This window comes from Oncorhynchus nerka, linkage group LG23 (genome assembly GCF_034236695.1).
Source record: "Oncorhynchus nerka isolate Pitt River linkage group LG23, Oner_Uvic_2.0, whole genome shotgun sequence".
Lineage (NCBI taxonomy): Eukaryota > Metazoa > Chordata > Actinopteri > Salmoniformes > Salmonidae > Oncorhynchus > Oncorhynchus nerka.
Window position 1 is genome coordinate 39,423,512 of NC_088418.1, and position 23,458 is coordinate 39,446,969.

Sequence of the window (23,458 nt, forward strand, 5' to 3'; positions counted from 1 at the left end):
TATACCACCCTTACCTTGTTACAACACAACTGATTGGATCAAACGCATTAAGGAAAGAAATACCCCAAATTAACATAACAAGGCACAACTGTTATTGAAATGCATTCCAGGTGACTACCTCATGAAGCTGGTTGAGAGAATGCCAAGAGTGTGCAAAGATGTCATCAAGGCAAAGGGTGGCTACTTTGAAGAATCTTAAATATAAAATATTTTTGATTTATTTAACACTATTGGTTACGACATGATTACATGTGTTATTTCACAGTTTTGATGTCTTCACTATTATTCTACAATGTAGAATGTAAAAATAAAGAAAAACCCTTGAATGAGTAGGTGTTCTAAAACTTTTGACCGGTAATGTATATAAAGTTAGTAAAAAAAAAGTGAACTAGGCCTTTATTACTCCTGTATGAGCAGAGAAAAATACTTGTCAGCACCCACAGTGTTTGATATGCTCCTTGTTCTCTTAAGTAAAGCATTCCTCACTGAAGTCAAAAGCATTTGGTCTTGTCATCTAGCACAATAGAACGAGAAAGATTGAAAATGAACTAAACTGACACAGTATACTGTACACACTGTATCAAAAAGGGAAACCGATACTACATTTAGCTTGTGACTTTATTCCAGCAATAGTGAAAGCAGTGTATCATCTTTTGTTTAACACCAAAGGCCTCCTGGATTAGATTGTGTGGCAGAAGTCATAATCCTAAAAGAGAATGAAGTTAATGGAGATTTTACATATTAATTGGCAATAAAGTATTATTCTATTCAATTAATAACTTATTTAATACGATCAATATTATTTCATCAATCAACAAAAAAATAGACCAAAATCATAACCACAAGGATAAATCTCTTTCGCGTGTCTCCCTACCACATCAGTGTGTTGGCTCTTGCACAGCCACTGTGCTCTGTAACTCTCGTAGTGTGTGTCATGGGTCATGTCCTTCAGGTCCTGCATATGAGTCCTCACCAACATGTTCCTCAGGTGGACAAAGTCACTGTGATATGGGTTCTCCACTGACAGCACAACAAGACAACAGTGAACTGCAATAAACTTAAATGGAGTGGACAGTACATTTATCTCAAGTTCACTTACAAGGTGTGTGAGTGTGCATGTTCGTGTGTGTGTCTGTATTTAATCTGCACCTTCCACCACTCCCCAGGGGTAGAGACGGGCGCGGATCCGCCGACCATTAACATCCACCACCATGTTACTGCCGATCACTGCAAACGGAACACTCCTCTGACAGAGAATGAGACACAGAAACTTATAGAAGACACTTCCTCATTTAGCAGCAGGGTAAATCCATTTGAACGGATTTTATTTTTTTGTTGTTATTGACAGCATCGCTTTTGATTTAAGCAAAACTTTCCTTACATGTTTGCCCATGGAAGAGGTGGTCAGAAAGGGACTTTTTTGACCTGAATGCAAAAACATTTAAGAGATAAAGGTCCTCAAAGTTCACCCATTTTGCATACTTTACGAGACAATGTCTTATTCCTGGAAAAGATAAACAGTTGAGTTTGACATCATTTAAAAGCTTACAGTGTTGTCAAACTATTTTATTATATCATTTTAAAAAATAAAACATTTTTAAACCTTTAATATAAATGATCTAAAAACGTGTCAAATCAGGTTGTCATTCGCATATGTGGTAGCTTAGACCCTATTTCACATCTGAAGCTGTTGTGTTGTGCCCGCCATCGGTTGGGACAACATGCTCTTGAATAAAGCGTGGATGTCATTTCAAGCATAGAAATAAGTCACGGAATGGACCTGTCCCTTCAGACCACTGCAATTTAGCTGGTACACCCCTCACCTACCAACCGGCGAGGACGCTGTAATCAACTGATCTGATAAGGTAATTACTACACATCAGGCGTCTGCTTTAAGCAAAGGCCTCCCTTTTGTCCCCACACTTTTTTTGAAAAATTTAACTTAGGCATATGTTTGGCAAGTCTAATGACTCCAATGATGCACAAAGGGTCAATATCTCTGTGTACAAACCCAAGAGTTTATTTATGCCGCAAGTATCAAATCCTTCCATTCACACCTGTAGAATTGTGGAACAGAATGTTTTACATTTTTCATTCCAAACTGACTTATTCACCAAAGAATGTGAGCCGAGAGGAAAGACTAGCTATTCAGGAACTTGGATTTTCATTAAACCTGCCAATTAGGGAGGGGCTATAGTCATTCACACTATAAGGCGAAAGATTATCACCAGCCTGATGAACATTTCTATAGGAAATTCAGAACTGACCCTGCATCGGACAAAGATAACCAACTATCTGACATTTGCTGTCGATCAGAACTGGATCTCTAAACATGAATTTGACTACCTTCATTGCAAAATCCTTGTCATACCTGTTTTCTATATGCTACCTAAGATCCATAAGAGCTTATTCAAACCTAAGGGCAGACCCAAAATTGCCAGTATTGACTCACTTCTGGAGCCACTCTCCAACTTTGTTGATTCCTTCATTAAGCCTATTGTGCAAAAACTCCCAGCATTCGTCAAAGATTTTATAGATGTGATTAACAAAATATCTGAACTGTCTAATCTCCCTGGCAACTTATTGGCTATATTTGATCTAGATATCCTCACCATGAATCTCTCATGAAAAAGGCCTAGATGCACTGGGATATTACCAACAGGACCGTCACTGAGAAATGTCACCACCTAGTGAATTCTTCTGTGAACTGGCTTCTCTAGTTCACAAGCTCAACTACTTTAACCTTTGTTAGTGGAGTTGCTATTGGCTCCACCTTTGCCGCTAATTTATACGTGAGCCATTTTGAGCAAATGTTTCTGTGATGAGACCAGAAACCCTTACTTCTCCAAGATCCTCCAATGGTTTAGGTATATTGCTGAAATTCTCTGTTTGGATTGGCACTGAACAAGACAATGAGTTCACTTCCGTTTTGAACAATAGGAACACTGACCTGAAGTCTCTATTGAATATGACCATAAGCGGGTCAATTTCTTGGACATGTGGATCGAGGTTGCTAATGGGGAACTTATCACCACTCTATATCAGAAAGAGACTGACAAACACATTTCTCCTAGCAAGTAGCACTCATCGTAGTGCCCAAGAGACAGTTCTATAGGCTCAAACGTGTGTCATTCAACAGAGGACTATATTGTGGAAGCTGTCAACATGAAACAATGTTTTCTGGACAGGGGTTACTCCACTCCGTGTTTGGAAGAGGCATACCAAATTGTGCTTTCTAAACCTCGCTAAAGATAAACAAAAAAAAGTTAAAACTTCTGAGTTGTTTGTTACTTGCATTTCTACATTCACTGACATATGTTCACCTCAGACCCAGCACTGGAATTCAGGAATTCAAGGATCCCCCTTATTCATCTACAAACGGGAACCCAATTTTAACAGTTGACTAGTCCGTGCCAGCCTCAACACGGGTTCTAAACAAACCCTCCTTACTCCCCTGAGACGGAAACTACCCCTGTGGCAATTGAGCTTAGTGCAACACCAATACAACACCTCAGCGTTCCGACACCCTAGGTCTGGAAAAAGATAGCGTTAAAGGCCATAACAAATTTTGTGATTTACATCCTACGCTGTTTGTGATAGAATGTACATGGGCAAGACATCCAGAAGCTTGAAATAGAGAATAAGTGAACATAAGAATTCTATTAAACGTGTGCTTTATAGAAATCCAAGATGGCGTAGCAGTGAAGACGTGTTTGTTTTGTCCTCTCGTGTACTTTTGTATATTTTTTTATTCGATTGTACCTTCCGGTAACCTGCCTCACCCAATGTGATACGGAATCACTATTATTTTTCATTTTAGAACCATTTCAAGAATTTCCAGAAGCTAACCAGCTAATTAGTTACAAGCTATTTAGTCATTGTTAGCCAATGCTAGCAGCTTTTACCTTCTGCACAGATACCAGCCCTGTTTTTAGCCTGGATAATACTCGCCTGTCTACCAATATCGGACTGTCTCTCCACAACAACGCCGGATTCCTGCAGTAATCCCTCGACCACTACTTCTGATCTTCACAGCTAGCTAGCTCACAGCTCTACTCAGCCTACTCAGCTGTTCACCCGAACCCCACTCATACACGACTAGAGCCCAAAACTCCACCGGATCCTTGCTGTAAACTCTGGACCTTGGCACCGGATCCCCGCTGCTACCGATTGGATATAGTGGCTAATGCCACTGCCACGAAGCTAGCACCAGTTAGCCGTGAGCCAGGAACATCTCCCGGCTAGCAAACAAAATTCCACAATACCTCTTTCGCCATCTGGCTTGGATTCTGTCGACAGCGCCCCGCCACACCACCACGACTGGTCTGCCGACGAATACTCCATCCGCTGTGCCTTCATCCGGACTCCGTCGGAGCAGACGCTACTAACTTTAAACGCCGTGTCGCTAGCGTAGTGGTGCTCCCCTGTTCCATCTACTGCTGCCCCCTGGACACTATGATCACTTGGCTACATAGCTGATGCCTACTGGACTGTCCATTAATCGCGGTACTCCATTCTGTTTATTTTATTTTTTTATCTGTCGGCCCCAGCCGCGAACTCAGGCTCTGTGTAGTTAATCCAACCCTCTCTGCCTAGTTATCGCCATTTTACCTGCTGTTGTTGTGTTAGCTGATTAGCTGTTGTCTCACCTGTTGTTTTAGCTAGCTCTCCCAATCAACACCTGTGATTACTTTATGCCTCTCTGTATGTCTCTCTCAAATGTCAATATGCCTTGTATACTGTTGTTCAGGTGAGTTATCATTGTTTTAGTTTACAATGGACCCCCTAGTTCCACTCTTCATACCTCTGATACCTCCTTTGTCCCACCTCCCACACATGCGGTGACCTCACCCATTACAACCAGCATGTCCAGAGATACAACCTCTCTTATCATCACCCAGTGCCTGGGCTTACCTCCGCTGTACCCGCACCCCACCATACCCCTGTCTGCGCATTATGCCCTGAATATATTCTACCACGCCCAGAAATCTGCTCCTTTAATTCTTTGTCCCCAACGCTCTAGGCGACCAGTTTTGATAGCCTTTAGCCGTACCCTCATCCTACTCCCCCTTGTTCCTCTGGTGATGTGGAGATTAACCCAGGCCCTGCGTGCCCCCAGGCACTGTCATTTGTTGACTTCTGTAACCGAAAAAGCCTTGGTTTCATGCATGTTAACATCAGAAGCCTCCTCCCTAAGAAGTTATGTTTTACTCACTGCTTTAGCACACTCTGCCAACCCTGATGTACTTGCTGTGTCTGAATCCTGGCTTAGGAAAGCCACCAAAAATTTGGAGAATTCCATACTCAACTAACATTTTCCGTCAAGATAGAACTGCCAAAGGGGGAGGAGTTGCAGTCTACTGCAGAGATAGCCTGCAAAGTAATGTCATACTTTCCAGGTCCATACCCAAACAGTTCGAACTTCTAATTAAAAAAATTAATCTCTCCAGAAATAAATCTCTCACTGTTGCCGCCTGCTACCGACCCCCCTCAGCTCCCAGCTGTGCCCTGGAAACCATTTGTGAATTGATCGCCCCCCATCTAGCTTCAGAGTTTGTTCTGTTAGGTGACCTAAACTGGGATATGCTTAACACCCCGGCAGTCCTACAATCTAAGCTAGATGCCCTCAATCTCATACAAATCATCAAGGAACCCACCAGGTACAACCCTAAATCTGTAAGCAAGGGCACCCTCATAGACGTTATCCTGACCAACTGGCCCTCCAAATACACCTCAGTTGTCTTCAATCAGGATCTCAGCGATCACTGCCTCATTGCCTGTATCCGCTACGGGTCCGCAGTCAAACGAACACCCCTAATCACTGTCAAACGCTCCCTAAAACACTTCTGCGAGCAGGCCTTTCTAATCAACCTGGCCCAGGTATCCTGGAAGGATATTGACCTCATCCCGTCAGTTGAGGATGCCTGGTCATTCATTAAAAGTAACTTCCTCACCATTTTAGATAAGCATGCTCCGTTCAAAAACTTCAGAACTAAGAACAGATATAGCCCCTGGTTCACTCCAGACATGACTGCCCTCGACCAGTACAAAAACATTCTGTGGCGGACTGCAATAGCATCGAATAGTCCCCGCGATATGCAACTGTTCAGGGAAGTCAGGAACCAATACACGCAGTCAGTCAGGAAAGCAAAGGCCAGCTTTTTCAAGCAGAATTCTCCTCCCAGCTGCCCACTGCACTGAGGCTAGGTAACACGGTGACCACCGATAAATCCATGATAATCGAAAACTTCAACAAGCATTTCTCAACGGCTGGCCATGCCTTCCTCCTGGCTACTCCAACCTCGCCCCCCGCCGCAGCTACTCGCTCAAGCCTCCCCAGTTTCTCCTTTACCCAAATCCAGATAGCAGATGTTCTGAAAGAGCTGCAAAACCTGGACCCGTACAAATCAGCTGGTCTTGACAATCTGGACCCTCTATTTCTGAAACTATCCGCCGCCATTGTCGCAACCCCTATTACCAGCCTGTTCAACCTCTCTTTCATATCGTCTGAGATCCCCAAGGACTGGAAAGCTGCCGCGGTCATCCCCCTCTTCAAAGGGGGAGACACCCTGGACCCAAACTGTTACAGACCTATATCCATCCTGCCCTGCCTATCTTAGGTCTTCGAAAGCCAAGTCAACAAACAGATCACTGACCATCTCGAATCCCACCGTAGCTTCTCCGCGGTGCAATCTAGTTTCCGAGCCGGTCACGGGTACACCTCAGCCACGCTAAAGGTACTAAACGATATCATAACCGCCATTGATAAAAGACAGTACTGTGCAGCAGTCTTCATCGACCTGGCCAAGGCTTTCGACTCTGTCAATCAACATATTGTTATCGGCAGACTCAGTAGCCTCGGTTTTTCTAATGACTGCCTTGCCTGGTTCTCCAACTACTTTGCAGATAGAGTTCAGTGTGTCAAATCGGAGGGCATGTTGTCTGGTCCTCTGGCAGTCTCTATGGGGGTGCCACAGGGTTCAATTCTCGGGCCGACTATTTTCTCTGTAAATATCAATGATGTTGCTCGTGCTGCGGGCGATTCCCTGATCCACCTCTACGCAGACAACACCATTCTGTATACTTCTGGCCCTTCCTTGGACACTGCTATCTAACCTCCAAACAAGCTTCAATGCCATACAACACTCCTTCCGTGGCCTCCAACTGCTCTTAAACGCTAGTAAAACCAAATGCATGCTTTTCAACCGTTCGCTACCTGCACCCGCACGCCCGACTAGCATCACCACCCTGGATGGTTCTGACCTAGAATATGTGGACATCTATAAGTACCTAGGTGTCTGGCTAGACTGTAAACTCTCCTTCCAGACTCATATCAAACATCTCCAATCCAAAATCAAATCTAGAATTGGCTTTCTATTTCGCAAACAAAGCCTCCTTCACTCACGCCGCCAAACTTAATAAAACTGACTATCCTACAGATTCTCGACTTCGGCGATGTCATCTACAAAATGGCTTCCAATGCTCTACTCAGCAAACTGGATGCAGTTTATCACAGTGCCATCTGCTTTGTTACTAAAGCACCTTATACCACCCACCACTGCGACCTGTATGCTCTAGTCGGCTGGCCCTCGCTACATATTCTAGGATAGGATAAAGTAATCCTTCTCACCCCCCCTTAAAAGATTTAGATGCACTATTGTAAAGTGGCTGTTCCACTGGATGTCTTAAGGTGAACGCACCAATTTGTAAGTCGCTCTGGATAAGAGCGTCTGCTAAATGACTTAAATGTAAATGTAATATTCGTCGCCAGACCCACCCATCTACAAGTCCATGCTAGGTAAAGCTCCGCCTTATCCCAGTTCACTGGTCACGATGGCAACACCCACCCGTAGCACGCGCTCCAGCAGGTGTATCTCACTGATCATCCCTAAAACCAACACCTCATTTAGCCGCCTTTCCTTCCAGTTCTCTGCTGCCTGTGACTGGAACGAATTGCAAAAATCGTTGAAGTTGGAGACTTATCTCCCTCACCAACTTCAAACATCTGCTATCTGAGCAGCTAACCGATCGCTGCAGCTGTACATAGTCCATCGGTAAATAGCCCACCCAATTTACCTACCTCATCCCCATACTGTTTTTATTTATTTACTTTTTGCTCTTTTGCACACCAGTATCTCTACCTGCACATGACCATCTGATCATTTATCACTCCAGTGTTAATCTGCTAAATTGTAATTATTCGCCTACCTCCTCATGCGTTTTGCACACAATGTATATAGACTATTTTTTTTCTACTGTGTTATTGACTTGTTATTGTTTACTCCATGTGTAACTCTTTTGTGTTGTCTATTCACACTGCTATGCTTTATCTTGGCCAGGTCGCAGTTGTAAATGAGAACTTGCTCTCAACTAGCCTACCTGGTTAAATAAAGGTGAAATAAAATTTCAAATAAAGACACCAGGATGAAAACGACCGTTGCTTGTCACTTTGTAGTGTCTTCTCTACACTTAAAGGGCATTGAGAAGGTGGAAGTGTCACCAATATGAGACGACGACAATAAACTCTGCAAGAGAGAAGTCTTTTGAAGATATTTATACGAGGGTCAAGTTACAATTCCTATTGTCATCATCTTACACACACCTTCCCTGTTATTAGGGTGTCCTGTATTCATGATGGCCCTAGTGGCCCAATTTTTCCTTGACAGGTTACCTTTATCTAGTTATTTTCTAGATTTCTCCTGGTTCTATATTTGAAGGTGTCCACATACCTTTGTATATAGTGTTGAATGTTTTCTTTCTTTTCTTTTGCCTTTTTTGCTCTCTTTGAGAGTATGTGTTCCTTATACTAACACCACATTCCCAGTGTAGATGTGTTTTTGTTCTACTATAAATCCATGTCATGTTCTGTTCTATCCTGTAATGACACTTTGTGGATACTTTAGATTACTACAAGTGTCTGCAATTACCTCTGGCTCACTGTGTGGCCTTACCTGTCCCACTTTTGTTTGTGGAGTTATGCTCTGATGAAGGTCGATTGACCGAAAGCTTGGATGTAATTGAAATACATTTGCATCTAACTCGAAGTGAGCAAGCCCCCATTCTCATCGACGGGGCTGTAGTAGAGCAGTTGAGAGCTTCAAGTTCCTTGGTGTCCACATTGGACCATTCTAGTTTGTTGGCAAACACACCAAGACAGTCGTGAAGAGGGCACGACAAAACCTATTCCCCCTCAGGAGACTGAAAAGATTTGGCATGGTTCCTCAAAAGGTTCTACAGCTGCAACATCGGGAGCATCACCGCCTGGTATGGCAACTGCTCTGCAAGGCACTACAGAGGGTAATGCGTACGGCCCAGTACATCACTGGGGCTAAGCTGCCTGCCATCCAGGACCCCCTACACCAGGCGGTGTCAGAGGAAGGCCCTAAAAATTGTCAAAGACCCCAGCCACAGACTGTTCTCTCTACTACCGCATGGCAAGCGGTACCAGAGTGCCAAGTCTAGGACAAAAAGGCTTCTCAACAGCTTTTACCCCCAAGCCATAAGACTCCTGAACAGGTAATCAAATGGCTACCCGGACGATTTGCATTGTTCCCCCCAACTCCTCTTTTATGCTGCTGCTACTCTGTTTTTCATCTATACATAGTCCCTTTAACCATGCCTACATGTACATATTACCTCAATTTGCCCAACTAACCGATGACCCAGCACATCATAATCTAAAATAACCCTAATTTATAAAACAGTTCTTATTTGACTAATGGTCAGACCCATCTATGTGAAGCTAGCCACAATAAGGATTAGCCACAATAGTGGACTTCGCGGTTAGCCTTCAAAATAAACGTATGTCACTGACAGTGATGCAAATTAATACAAATCGTAGAATTATGCCATAATTGAATAGATCATGCTAAACAAGGTTGGAATGTTATATAAAAATCAACAAAATACAATAATTAGTTAATTTGACAAAATATCTGTTGAAATCACACTGGATGTATTATACTTTAGAATTGTATTGGGAGCATACTTATTTCACTGCACAGCCTTACCTATGGATTGTGAATAAATGACATGGGGTATCAGTCTACTCCGTGACACCCAGAGAACATTAGCATCGTAGCTCTTATTGCGGGACTCTGAAACAACTGAATTGAGCCACATTTGTCAACCTACAGTGGCTTATGAAATGATTCACCTCTTTGGAATTTTACAACCTGGAATTAAAATAGATTTTGGGGGGGGTTGTATCATTTGAATTACACAACATGCCTACTACCACTTTGAAGATGAAAAATAAATAGTTATTGTGAAACAAACAAGAAATAAGACAAAAAAAACTGAAAACTTGAGCGTGCATAACTATTCACCCCCCCAAAGTCATTACTTTGTGGAGAGCCACCTTTTGTAGTAATTACAGCTGCAAGTCTCTTTCTTGGGGTATGTCTCTATAAGCTTGGCACATCTAGCCACTGGGATTTTTGCCCATTCTTCAAGGCAAAACTGCCCCAGCTCATTTAAGTTAGATGGGTTCCGCTGGTGTACAGAAATCTTTCAATTGGATTGAGGTCTGGGCTTTGACTAGGCCATTCCAAGACATTTAATGTTCCAAGACATTTAATGTTTCCCCTTAAACCACTCAAGTGTTGCTTTAGCAGTATGCTAAGGGTCATTGTCCTGCTGGAAGGTGAACCTCCGTCCCAGTCTCAAACCTCTGGAAGACAAACAGATGTCCCTCAAGAATTTCCCTGTATTTAGCGCCATCCATCATTCCTTCAATTGACCAGTTTCCAGTCCCTGCCGGTGAAAAACATCCCGGCAGCATGATGCTGCCACCCCCATGCTTCACTGTGGGGATGTTGTTCTAGGGGTGATGAGAGGTTGGGTTTGTGCCAGACATAGCGTTTTCCTTGATGGCAAAAAACTCTATTTTAGTCTCATCTGACCAAAGTACTTTCTTCCATATGTTTGGAGAGTCTCCCACATGCCTGTTGGCAAACACCCAACGTGTTTGCTTATTTTTGTCTTTAAGCAATGGCTTTTTTATGGCCACTCTTCCGTAAAGCCCAGTTCTGTGGAGAGTACAGCTTAAAGTGGTCCTATGGACAGATACTCCAATCTCCGTTGTAGAGCTTTGCAGCTAATTCAGAGTTACCTTTGTTGCCTCTCTGATTTAATGCCCTCCTTGCCTGGTCCGTGAGTTTTGGTGGGCGGCCCTCTCTTGGCCAGTTTGTTGTGGTGCCATATTCTTTCCATTTTTTAATAGTGGATTTAATGGTGCTATGTGGGATGTTCAAAGTTTGATATTTTTTTATAACACAACCCTGATCTGTACTTCTCCACAACTTTGTCCCTGACCTGTTTGGAGAGCTCCTTGGTCTTCATGGTGCTGCTTGCTTGGTGGTGCCCCTTGCTTGGTGGTGTCACAGACTCTGAGGCCTTCAGAACAGGTGTATATATACTGAGATCATGTGACACTTAGATTGCACACAGGTGGCCTTTAACTTATTATGTGACTTCTGAAGGTAATTGGTTAAATAGGGCTTCATAGCAAAGGGGGTGAATACATATGCACGCACCACTTTTCAGTTTATATTTTTCATTTCACTTCACCAATTTTGAATATTTTGTGTATGTCTATTACATGAAATCCAAATAAATATCCATTTAAATTACAGGTTGTAATGCAACAAAATAGGAAAAACACCAAGGGGGATGAATACTTTTGCAAGGCACTATGTGTATTGAACACTATTCCCAAGGAAAAACAATACTGCGTGGATGTTTGAGTCTGATAACTCTGAGGATGTTGGGAGAAAAAATTAATAATAATTGCTTGGGTATTGATAAACTGATACCCCATTTCACTTATCCCCAATCCTTAGGTAAAGCTGTACAGTGCAATATGAATGTCAACACACACACAATAGCCTGACAAGGGAGGTGATTTCACAGTCACGAGATAAGAGCTACAACGCCAAGACTTGCGTAAACTCTTCACAGTTGTGTTCTGCGGGTGTCAGCGAGTAGACCGATACCCCATTTCATTGCTTCACATTTCAACCTTGTTTAACATTATCTAGTCTAAATACGGCATGATTCCACCAATTGTAACCTTCTGCATCACTGTCTAAGAGATACTTTTATTTTGAAGGAAAACCGCAAATTACACTATTGTGCCCTAATCCTTCACAACACATAACCCAGTTCGGTCGAGCCTCACTAGCCAGATGAAGCTAGCTGGCTGCTTATAACATTAGCTTTTGGGCAAAAGGGTTTAGTAGCTGGCTAGCTATTTATTTTCATTAACTGAAGTTCAATTTCAATAGGCGAACAACAACTGGCTACCTAGCTAATACTTACCTCACAAGGATTCCTAAATCATTGCCAAGAATAATGAAAATGACTGCAGTTCCTACTGGTCATTGTTTTCAGGCTGGTTGAGTTGGTGCTTGCTAGGTACCAAGCTAAAGCTAGCTAGCTCGCTAGAAGCTGCGATCGAACAAATAAGGCTTTATTGTAAACACATTGTTTGTGGCCGGTGTTTGCAGACCTTTTTGTACAGCTTTGACAGTGCTACTGATAGTAGTGGTGGCGCTTGGCTTGCACGTGCAAATTCTGAACACACATTCTATAATAGAACTGTGTTATTTGACATGTCAAATTAAAAGCTTATTTGACGTGTATCTTTTTTGACACGAAAAGACCCAAACGGCATTCCATAGTATGTCGTGAAGCTAATAGCAGTGACACTATTACTGTGCAACTCCGGTAGGGCAACATCTGAAAAATAGCTCACTTGGTAGTGTGTACTGGTGCTCGACCAGTCGCTAAAGCCAACATCACCCACGACAGAGAACGGTTGATTGTCAAGGGCAAAGAAGTCCATTATCTTGGCATTAATGTATTTCGCCTGAGTTGTCTCGCTGAAATGTTCTTACTCTTTCAAATGACTGTTCGACTTGTTGACTGCTCGTTCCACACAGCAGATATTGTGGGCTAGGTTAGGAATGCAGTGTTGCTTGTGTAGCGCAAAACTTTACATGACTTCATTACGTCATGTAATTATATAGGTATGCATGTCAGCTTCGACATTGGTTTTGCATATTGCCGTTAAACTAGACTTCGGGCCGATACCGGTGTTGGCATTTTTAGCTAATATCGATATGTTCACCGATTTATCGTGCACCCCTAGTAGTAACCAAAAAACGTGTTAAATCAAAATATATTCTTCCTTGCCTTGACAGTTTTGCACAGTCTTGGCCTTCTCTCAACCAGCTTAATCTGGAATGCTTTTCCAAAAGTCTTGAAGGAGTTCCCACATATGCTGAGCACTTGTTGGCTGCTTTTCCTTCACTCTGCGGTCCAACTCATCCCTAACCATCTCAATTGGGTTGAGGTCGGGGGATTGTGGAGGCCAGGTCATCTGATGCAGCACTCCATCACTCTCCTTCTTGGTCAAATAGTCCTTACAAAGCCTGGAGGTGTGTTAGGTCATTGTCATGTTGAAAAACAAATTATAGTCACATTAAGCCCAAACTAGATGGGATGGTGTATCACTGCAGAATGCTGTGGTAACCATGTTGGTTAAGTGTGCCTTCAATTCTAAATAAGTCACTGACAGTGTCACCAGGAAAGCACCCACACACCATCACACTTCCTCCTCCATGCTTTACGGTGGGAACCACACATGTAGAGATCATCCGTTCACCTACTCTGCGTCTCACAAAGATACAGCGGTTGGAACCATCAAACCAAAGGACAGATTTCCACCGGTCTAATGTCCATTGCTCGTGTTTCTTGGCCCAAGCAAGTCTCTTCTTCTTATTGGTGTCCTTTAGTAGTGGTTTCTTTGCAGCAATTCAACCATGAAGGCCTGATTCACGTAGTCTCCTCTGAACAGTTGATGTTGATGTTTCCAAGCATTTATTTGGGCTGCAATTTCCAAGGCTGGTATTTCTAATGAACTTATCCTCTGCAGCAGGGTCTTCATTTCCTGTGGCGGTCCTCATGAGCGGCAGTTTCATCATAGCGCATTATGGTTTTTAAGACTGCACTTGAAGAAACGTTCAAAGTTCTGACTGACCTTCATGTCTTAAAGTAATCTTTGCTAATTTGAGCTGTTCGGGCAATAATATTGACTTGGTCTTTTACCAAATAGGGCTATCTTCTGTATACCACCCCTACCTTGTCACAACACAACTGATTGGCTCAAACACATTGAGGAAAGAGATTCCACAAATTAACATGGCACACGTGCTAATTGAAATGCATTCCAGGTGACAACCTCATGAAGCTGTTTGAGAGAATGCCAAGAGTGTGCGAAGCTATCATCAAGGCAAAGGGTGGCAACTTTGAAGAATCTCATATATTTTGGTTTTGTTAAACACTTTTTTGGTTACTACATGATTCCATATGTGTTATTTCATAGTTGATGGTCTTCACTATTATTCTACAAATGTAGAAAATAATAAAAATAAAAACCCTTGAATGAGTAGGTGTGTCAAAACTTTTGACTGGTACTGTATATGTTGGAGGTCAATGAAGGGTGAATAAGAACTTTGTGTATAGAAAGTTACTGAGTGAGACAGGGGGAAGTACAGAAAGTTCATATTCTGTTCAAACATGTTATTGCTGAATATTAATATTTCTAAAGGAAGGACCAAAGGGTAGCAGTCTGGTTTCAGTTCCTGACAAGGCAGGCAAGCTGCTGTGGAACTAGGACAATGAGGGATGTGGAACTCAACTCAAGATAAGTCAACAGTTAAAGAGAGAAGACACTGCTGGGAGGGGGGCCATGGGGGTCCACCCTGAAGACCATCTGACTACAGTCCTATCCCATATGCACACACTTCCACGCCTAGATTTAGGCAGACCATGACAATACCAGTTAGAGGAACAGACTGAGAATTGTTTATCTTACACATAAAAGGAGGTGACTGCCTAGTCAGACGGTATAAATATGTTATTTTGTGACTTGTATGTTGTGTTCGCAGCAGAAGCACCCAGTGGGTTGAATTAACACAGTTTTAGCTTTTTCTAGACGTCTGAGATTTTACTTGATTTGTTCAGAACCTAACAATATATATACACACACAACTCTGACATTGCTTGTCCTAATATTTCTTAATTACATTATTTTACTTTTTAGATGTGTGTATTGTTAGATATTACTGCAGTGTTGGAGCTAGGGACACAAGCATTTCACGACACCCGCAATACCATTGCTAAATATGAGATTAGATTTTTTTTTGATAATTGACGTTAAAAGTAAAAAAATATATATATTTTTAAGAAAAGAAACAGTTTGACAACCCTGTTTATAGGCTTTTAAATGATATAAATCTCAACCATTTATATTTTCCAGTAATGAAGACATGGATGTCTCATTGTACAGTGGGGGATACTAAATAGGTCAACTTTGAGCACCTTTATCTCTTGAATGTTTTGGCATACAGGTCCAAAAAGTCCCTTTCTGAGCACTTCTACAATGGGCAAATATGTATGAAAGGTTTTGTTCAAATCAAAGGGTGTGCTGTCAAAAAGTGTTTGAATTCAAATGGTTTTAACCAACATTTTGCTGACAAAGCTGTTATTATTGTCATCATCATCCGTCTCTCCGTTTTCACCTTGAGCTCCATGTCCTGCCTCCTGAACTCCTCGTCCTCATCAGAGTCACAGTCTGGGAACTGGTAGATCTTTAACCTGTACTTATCTATCTCACTTAGGATCTGTATAGGGGAGGGAGATGGGGGAGGGACGGGGAGAGTGAAGTAGAGAAAAAGGGAGGGAGAATACAAGGGATAGGGGAGCGGGATAGGGGGAAGGGGAGATATAGAAGGCAAGAAAGGGGAAGCGAGAGAGAGGGGGAGTGAGGGGGAGTTATAAAATATCTGCACGGTGAAATAAACAACTGGTGGGAAAGGTGATAGCTTGAGACATGTCACTCTAACTAGGGTCTGGAAAACTATCTTATTTACCCTGCTCTTCTTCTTCTTAACCTCATCATAAGTGAGACCATCAGATTTGGCCACAACAGGGATGATGTTGACCTTGTCCTGCAGAGCCCTCATACACTCTATATCCAATGGCCGCAGACTGACGACACACACAGACACACAGTGTGTAACGTTTGCATAGGGTGAGTGTGTAGTATGAGTGTGTGTGTAGTCTGGTACCCATGTCCGAAGGGAGAGATGAAGTAGAGGCAGCAGTGGACTCTGTTATCCTGGATGTTCTTTCTGTTCAGGCCGATTTCATCCCTGCGGTACTGCTCAAACTGATGGTCAATGTAGTCTGAAACACACTTATAGCTACAGCAGCACACAGGACAGAAGTGTGTGTAAGCACAGCTCCCATGACACACACACTCACAATGGCTCTGGGGAGGACTTTTTCATGAGCACACCATGTCATTTTGAGACTAGGCTAAGCTTATTACTATTTAGCATCTTTATGAACCTACATGTACCGGTAAATACCTATATACCTGTCTGTATTATTGATGGTATCTCCATAGCCTTGTGTGTCCACTATGTTGAGTTTGAGCTTCACTCCCTTCTCCTCGATGCACACTGTGTTCTTAGTTATGCCCACAGTCTGAGCCAGCCTCTCTGGACAACACACAGATGCACACATACACAGAAGATCAGAGGTTGTATAAAATCAATCTTGTAGATCAGGGTTGGGTAGGTACAGTAGAGAAAAACCACTCCACAGGATACAACTTGATGTTGCAGAAGTACAATATCAACAGTAATAGACTCATTGAGAAATCACTCTCACCCTCTGCATTCAGCACCTTCCTGTCCTTGTAGAGGTCTGTAAGGAACAGACTGTTGACTAGTGTAGATTTACCCAGACCAGACTCTCCTAGAGAAAGAGAGAGAGGGAGAGAGAGAATGATGAAGAGAATGAGGGAGATAGAGCGCAAGAGATCCTGCTTAGTGGAAACATTGTCATGAAAGTGAACAAACTACAACTCCCTAACAGCCCTTCCCCTGTCCTCACCTACCACCATCAGAGTGAACTCAAATCCCTTCTTTACTGACTTCCTGTGTACCTGGTTGGGCAGAGTAGCAAAGCCTACATACTCCCTGTCCTGGTCCTGCAGGGGTTGACCACATGACAAACCAACATAAAGCAAAGACAAACAGATTACACTGTAACTCACTACTTGCATAAAAGAGAATATACTGTACTCACTGCTTACATAAAATAAACTCAGCAAACAAAGAAAACGTCCCTTTTTCAGGACCCCGTCTTTCAAAGATAATTCGTAAAAATCAAAATAACTTCACAGATCTTCATTGTAAAGGGTTTTAACACTGTTAATGAACAAGCACCTATGGAACGGTCGTTAAGACACTAACAGCTTACAGACGGTAGGCAATTAACTTATTTGGGGTAAGGGGCAGTATTTTCACGTCCGGATGAAAAGCGTGCCCAGAGTAAACTGCCCGCTACTCAGGCCCATAGGCTAGGATATGCATATTATCAGTATATTTGTATATAAAATACTCTGAAGTTTCTAAAACTGTTTGAATGATGTCTTTGAGGCGAAAGCCTGCCATATGAGTTCTGTTATACTCAAAGACAAATCAGAGACAAATCCAACCAGGAAGTGGGAAATCTGAGGTTTGTAGTTTTTCAACTGATTGACTATCCAATATACAGTGTAAATGGGGTCAGATTGCACTTCCTAAGGCTTCCACTAGATGTCAACTAGATGTCAATGGTCTTTAGAACGTTGTTTCAGGCTTCTATTGTGAAAGGGGAGCGAATAAGAGCTGTTTCAACCAGGGGTCTGGCTGAAAGCCTTTAGTTTAGTCACGCGCAGAGTCGTGAGCACGAGCTCCGTTCCCTTTAATTTCTAATGACAAAGGAATTGTCCGGTTGGAATATTATTTATGATAAAAACATCCTAAAGATTGATTCTATACATCGTTTGACATGTTTCTACAAACTGTAATGGAACTTTTTTGACTTTTCGTCTGGACTTAGTGCCCGCGCCTCATGAATTTGGATTACTGGGCTGAACGCGCGAACAAAAAGGAGGTATTTGGACATAAAGATTAACTTTATCGAACAAAACTAACATTTATTGTCTAACATGGAGACCTGGGAGTGCCATCAGATGAGGATCATCAAAAGGTAAGTGATTAATTTTAACGCTATTTCTGACTTTTGTGACACCTCTCCTTGGTTGGAAAATGGCTGTATGGTTCTCTGTGGCTAGGCGCTGACCTAACATAATCGCATGGTGTGCTTTTGCCGTAAAGCCTTTTTGAAATCCGACACAGCGGTTGCATTAACTTCTTGGTGACAGGGGGGCAGTATTGAGTAGCTTGGATGAATAAGGTGCCCAGAGTAAACTGCCTGCTACTCTGTCCCAGATGTTAATATATGCATATTATTAGTAGTATTGGATAGAAAACACTCTGAAGTTTCTAAAACTGTTTGAATGATGCCTGTGAGTATAACAGAACTCATATGGTTGGCGAAAACCTGAGAAAAATCCAACCAGGAAGTGGGAAATCTGAGGCTTGAAGTTTTTTTATTTTTTTACTTAGCCCCCATTGTAGATACAGTGAGATATTGGTTATGTTGCACTTCCTAAGGCTTCCACTAGATGTCAACAGTCTTTAGAACTTTGTTTGAGGAGTCTACTGTGAAGTGGGGGCTCATAAGGGCTGTTTGAGCCAGGTGTCTGGCAGAGTGCCACAGGCTCTGAGGTGCGGTCAGGAGAGAGTTAGCTCTCGTTCCATTGCTTTTCGACAGACAATGGAATTCTCCGGTTGGAACCTTATTGATGATTTATGTTAAAAACATCCTAAAGATTGATTCCATACTTAGTTTGACAAGTTTCTACGGGCTGTAAAGGAACTTTCTGAACTTTTCGTCCGATGTTCGGCGGGACCTGAACGCGTTTTTGGATTTGTTTACCAAACGCCCTAACAAAAGAAGCTATTTGGACATAAATGATGGACATTATCGAACAAAACAAACATTTATTGTGGAACTGCGATTCCTGGGTGTGCATTCTGATGAAGACTAATGTTGACTGCCCAATATGGCGGATATCTTTTTGGCTGCTTTGTTGTCTGAAAGCTGTACTAAGATTATTGCATGGTTTGCTTTTTCCATAAAGTTTTTTTGAAATCTAACACAGCGGTTGCATTAAGGAGAAGTATATAACAGTATAACAGTATTTTCATCAACATTTATAATGAGTATTTCTGTAATTTGATGTGGCTCTCTGCCCTTTCACCAGATGTTTGTTGGAGACAATGAATTTCTGAACATAACGCACCAATTTCAAATTATGTTTTTGGACATAAAGATGAACTTTATCAAACAAAACACACATTTGTCGTCTAATATGGAGTCCTGAGAGTGCCATCTGATGAAGATCAAAGGTAAGTGATTAATTTAATCGCTATTTCTGACATTGTGAGCCATCTCCTTGGCTGGAAAATGGCTGTATGGTTTTCTGTGACTAGGCGCTGACCTAACATAATCGCATGGTGTGCTTTCGCAGTAAAGCCTTTTTGAAATTGGACACTGTGGTTGAATTTACAAGAAATGTATCTTTAAAATGGTGTATAATACTTGTATGTTTGAGGAATTTTAATTATGGGATTTCTGTTTTGAATTTGGCGCCCTGCAATTTCACTGGCTGTTGTCGAGGTGGGACGCTACCGTCCCACTGGTACCAAAGAGGTTAAGGTCACAGTTATGAAAACTTAGGACACTAAAGAGGCCTTTCTACTGACTCTGGAAAACAAAAGAAAGATTCCCAGGGTCCCTGCTCATCTGAGTGAACGTGCAATAGGCATGCTGCAAGGAGGCATGAGGACTGCAGATGTGGCCAGGGCAATAAATTGCAATATCCATACTGCGAGACGCCTAAGACAGCGCTACAGGGAGATAGGACAGACCACGTGTAACACCTGCACAGGATCGGTACATCTGAACATCACACCTGCGGGACAGGAACAGGACGGCAATAACAACTACCCGAGTTACACCAGGAATGCACAATCCCTCCATCAGTACTCAGACTGTCTGCAATAGGCTGAGAGAGGCTGGACTGAGGGCTTGTAGGCCTGTTGTAAGGCAGGTCCTCACCAGACATCACAGGCAACAAGCAACGTCGCCTATGGGCACAAACCCACAGTCGCTGGACCAAACAGGACTGGCAAAAAGTGCTCTTCACTGACGAGTCGCAGCTTTGTCTCACCATGGGTGATGGTCGATTTCACATTTATCGTCGAAGGAATGAGCATTACACCGAGGTCTGGACTCTGAAGCGGGATCGATTTGGAGGTGGAGGGTCCGTCATGGTCTGGGGCAGTGTGTTACAGCATCATTAGACTGAGCTTGTTGTCATTGCAGGCAATCTCAAAACTGTGCATTCCAGGGAAGACATCCTCCTCCCTCATGTGGTACCCTTCCTGCAGGCTCATCCTGACATGACCCTCCAGCATGACAATGCCACCAGCCATACTGCTCGTTCGTGCGTGATTTCCTGTAAGACAGGAATGTCAGTGTTCTGCCATGACCAGCAAAGAGCCAGGATCTCAATCCCATTGAGCAAGTCTGGGACCTGTTGGATCGGAGGGTGAGGGCTAGGGCCATTTCCCACAGAAATGTCCGGGAACTTGCAGGTGCCTTGGTATAAGAGTGGTGTAACATCTCACAGCAAGAACTGGCAAATCTGGTGCAGTCCATGAGGAGGAGATGGACTGCAGTACTTAATGCAGCTGGTGGCCACAACAGATACTCTCTGTTACTTTTGATTTTGACCCCCCTTTGTTCAGGGACACATTATTCAATTTCTGTTAGTCACATGTCTGTGGAACTTGTTCAGTTTATGTCTCAGTTGTTGAATCGTATGTTCATACAAATATTTACACATGTTTGTAAGTTTGCTGAAACTAAACGCAGTTGACAGTGAGAGGACGTTTCTTTTTTTGCTGAGTTTATAATATGTAGCTCAATCAACAGAGGCGTTGTAAATAGTTATGATGGCATCATGAGAAAGCCCTGAAAGCTGCCTATTTTTAGACCATATATCACGTTTCACCTTAGACACTTGAAATCTACGTTTTGGATTTTCAACAGCAAAATCTAACTCCATTAACAACTCAGCACAGGAGCCAATGTGGGCTCTTAATACCACTGTTCTCTCCCTGTGTACAGGGTTGCAAAGGGTTGGGAAATTTCCTGGAAATTTTCCATGGGAAGTTAAGCCCGGGAATTTCGGGAATTTTGCTTAACCTTTCTTGGGTAGGGGGCAGTATTTGAGTTTTGATGACAAACGTGCCCAAAGTAAACTGCCTGCCCAGAAGCTAGGATATGCATATGCATGGTAGTATTGGATAGGAAACACTAAAGTTTCTAAAACTGTTAAAATAATGTCTGTGAGTATAACAGAACTGGTATGGCAGGCGAAAACCTGAGGAAAATCCATCCATCCAGTGGGATTTTTTGATGTGGGTAGTTTTCAATTGAATGCCTATAGAGTATCTAAATGGTTAGGACCTAGATTGCAGTTCCTATAACTTCCAACAGATGTCAACAGTCTTTAGACATTGTTTCAGACTTGATTTCTGAAAATTTAAGAAGAATGAGACCATTTTGTATGTGGACTGTAGAATCAAGTAGAGCTGGTTTGTGTGCGTGACCTTCGTTGTTTTTCCTTTCTAATGAATACGCTATTGTCCGATTTAAATATTATCGATTATTTCGAAAATAGACAATCTGAGGAATAATTATAAATATTGTTTGACATGTATCAACGAACTTTACCGGTACTATTAGGATGTATTCCGTCTGCATGTTTTGATCGCCTTTGAGCCAGTGGATTACTGAACAAAACGCGCCAACAAAACTGAGTTTTTTTGGATATAAAGAGGGTCTTTATTGAACAAAAACATTTGTGTAGCTGGGACTCTTGTGACTGCACCAGAAGATGATCTTCAAAGGTAAGTGATTAATTTTATCGCCATTTCTGACTTTTGTAATTCCTTTACTTGGTTGTAAAATGTTTGTATGCTTTTGTAAGCGGGGCGCCGTCCTCAGATAATCGCATGGTATGCTGTTGCATATAAAGCCTTTTTGAAATCTGACAAAGCGGCTGGATTAACAAGAAGTTAATATTTAAGCCGATGTATAACACTTGTATTTTTATGAAAGTTTATTATGACTATTTCTGTATTTTGAATTTGGTGCTCTGCAATTTCACCGAATGTTGGCCAGGTGGGACGCTTACATTTATTTAAAAAATAGCTTATAACAGTGAACCCTTTTTGTGGGATACACAAGGCAATTCTAAATCTTGTGGCATATTTTGGTTAAACTATCCCCAATTCAATGGAATTGCCACCCTCTGCAGGCACAGTGCATTCTTCCATCACATGTGCAGTGCACTCTCCCATCACAAGTACAGCTGATTCTCAAGATCTTGCACACTAATGAGATGCTATTGAGCTCACACTACTACACTGTCTGAGCCAAGGACCACATGCTTTCTGGTACGTTTTGATTACAATACTGGGTGAGGTGAGTATATATATGACATACATGCTTTTTTTGCTAAGTAGTAAAAGTTGTGTACATTCGCAAATACTGTGCAAAATCCTATGTGAAGAATGCAACAAAGATGCAGAATCATCTGGCCAAGTGCATAAAGTTCCCTCTGCTCACAACAAGCAACCTCTGACAAAAGTCCCTGTACTTCTATTTGTGATGAAAATGAAGAACCAGACACCTTATCGATAGCAACAGCTCATGGTCCTCGGGGAATCTGAAGTTTTTCTGACTCAATGGAGGAACGTCGTCAGAGAAATGCTGATGAATGTCTTGCTCGAGCTGTGTATGCAACTGGTTCACCTCTGATGTTCACAGGCAGTGTGTATTGGAAGAGATTTCTGAATGTTCCTTGCCCAACATACACCCCTCCAACCAGACATGCTTTATCTACTATTTTGCTGGATACAGAGTTCAACAGAGTTCAAGTGAAGGTAAAGCAAATCATAGAGAAAGAAGACTGTATTGCAATCATCTCTGATGGGTGGTCAAATGTTCGTGGGCAAGGAATAATTAACTCCATCATCTCCACCCCTCAACCAGTATTCTACAAAAGCAGAAACAAGGGACAACAGACACATCTCTACATTGCCGATGAGCAATTAATTAAAAATTCTGCAATGCGATTTTCTGGATTTTTTTCCTTCTCATTTTGTCTGTCATAGTTGAAGTGTACCTATGATGGAAATTACAGGCCTCATCTTTTTAAGTGGGAGAACTTACACAATTGGTGGCTGACTAAATACTTTTTTGCCCCACTGTATGTGGTTCAAGTTATAGCAGCAATCTACCTCACCAAGCAAAGTGAAGAATAAGAGCACCACACAATGAAGCTGCCTTGAAATACATCCACAGGTACACCTCCAGTTGACTCAAATTATGTCAATTAGCCTATTAGAAGCTTCTA

The 23,458-nt window shown here is 42.3% G+C and overlaps 1 protein-coding gene across 1 annotated transcript in view; it reads right to left on the reverse strand.

The window, feature by feature from the left end:
- Positions 1-604: 604 nt before the first annotated feature.
- LOC115106085 (septin-5-like) overlaps positions 605-23,458 on the reverse strand; it is a 30,869-nt gene continuing 8,015 nt past the window's right edge. The window contains exons 3-11 of the mRNA XM_029628653.2: positions 16,969-17,065; positions 16,744-16,830; positions 16,448-16,571; positions 16,137-16,271; positions 15,939-16,056; positions 15,588-15,689; positions 1,150-1,246; positions 875-1,020; positions 605-706 (exon numbers count right to left, since the gene is read on the reverse strand). Of these exons, the coding sequence (XP_029484513.2) occupies positions 680-706; positions 875-1,020; positions 1,150-1,246; positions 15,588-15,689; positions 15,939-16,056; positions 16,137-16,271; positions 16,448-16,571; positions 16,744-16,830; positions 16,969-17,065 (933 nt within the window). The 3' untranslated portion in view covers positions 605-679. The remainder of the gene's footprint in view (positions 707-874; positions 1,021-1,149; positions 1,247-15,587; positions 15,690-15,938; positions 16,057-16,136; positions 16,272-16,447; positions 16,572-16,743; positions 16,831-16,968; positions 17,066-23,458) is intronic.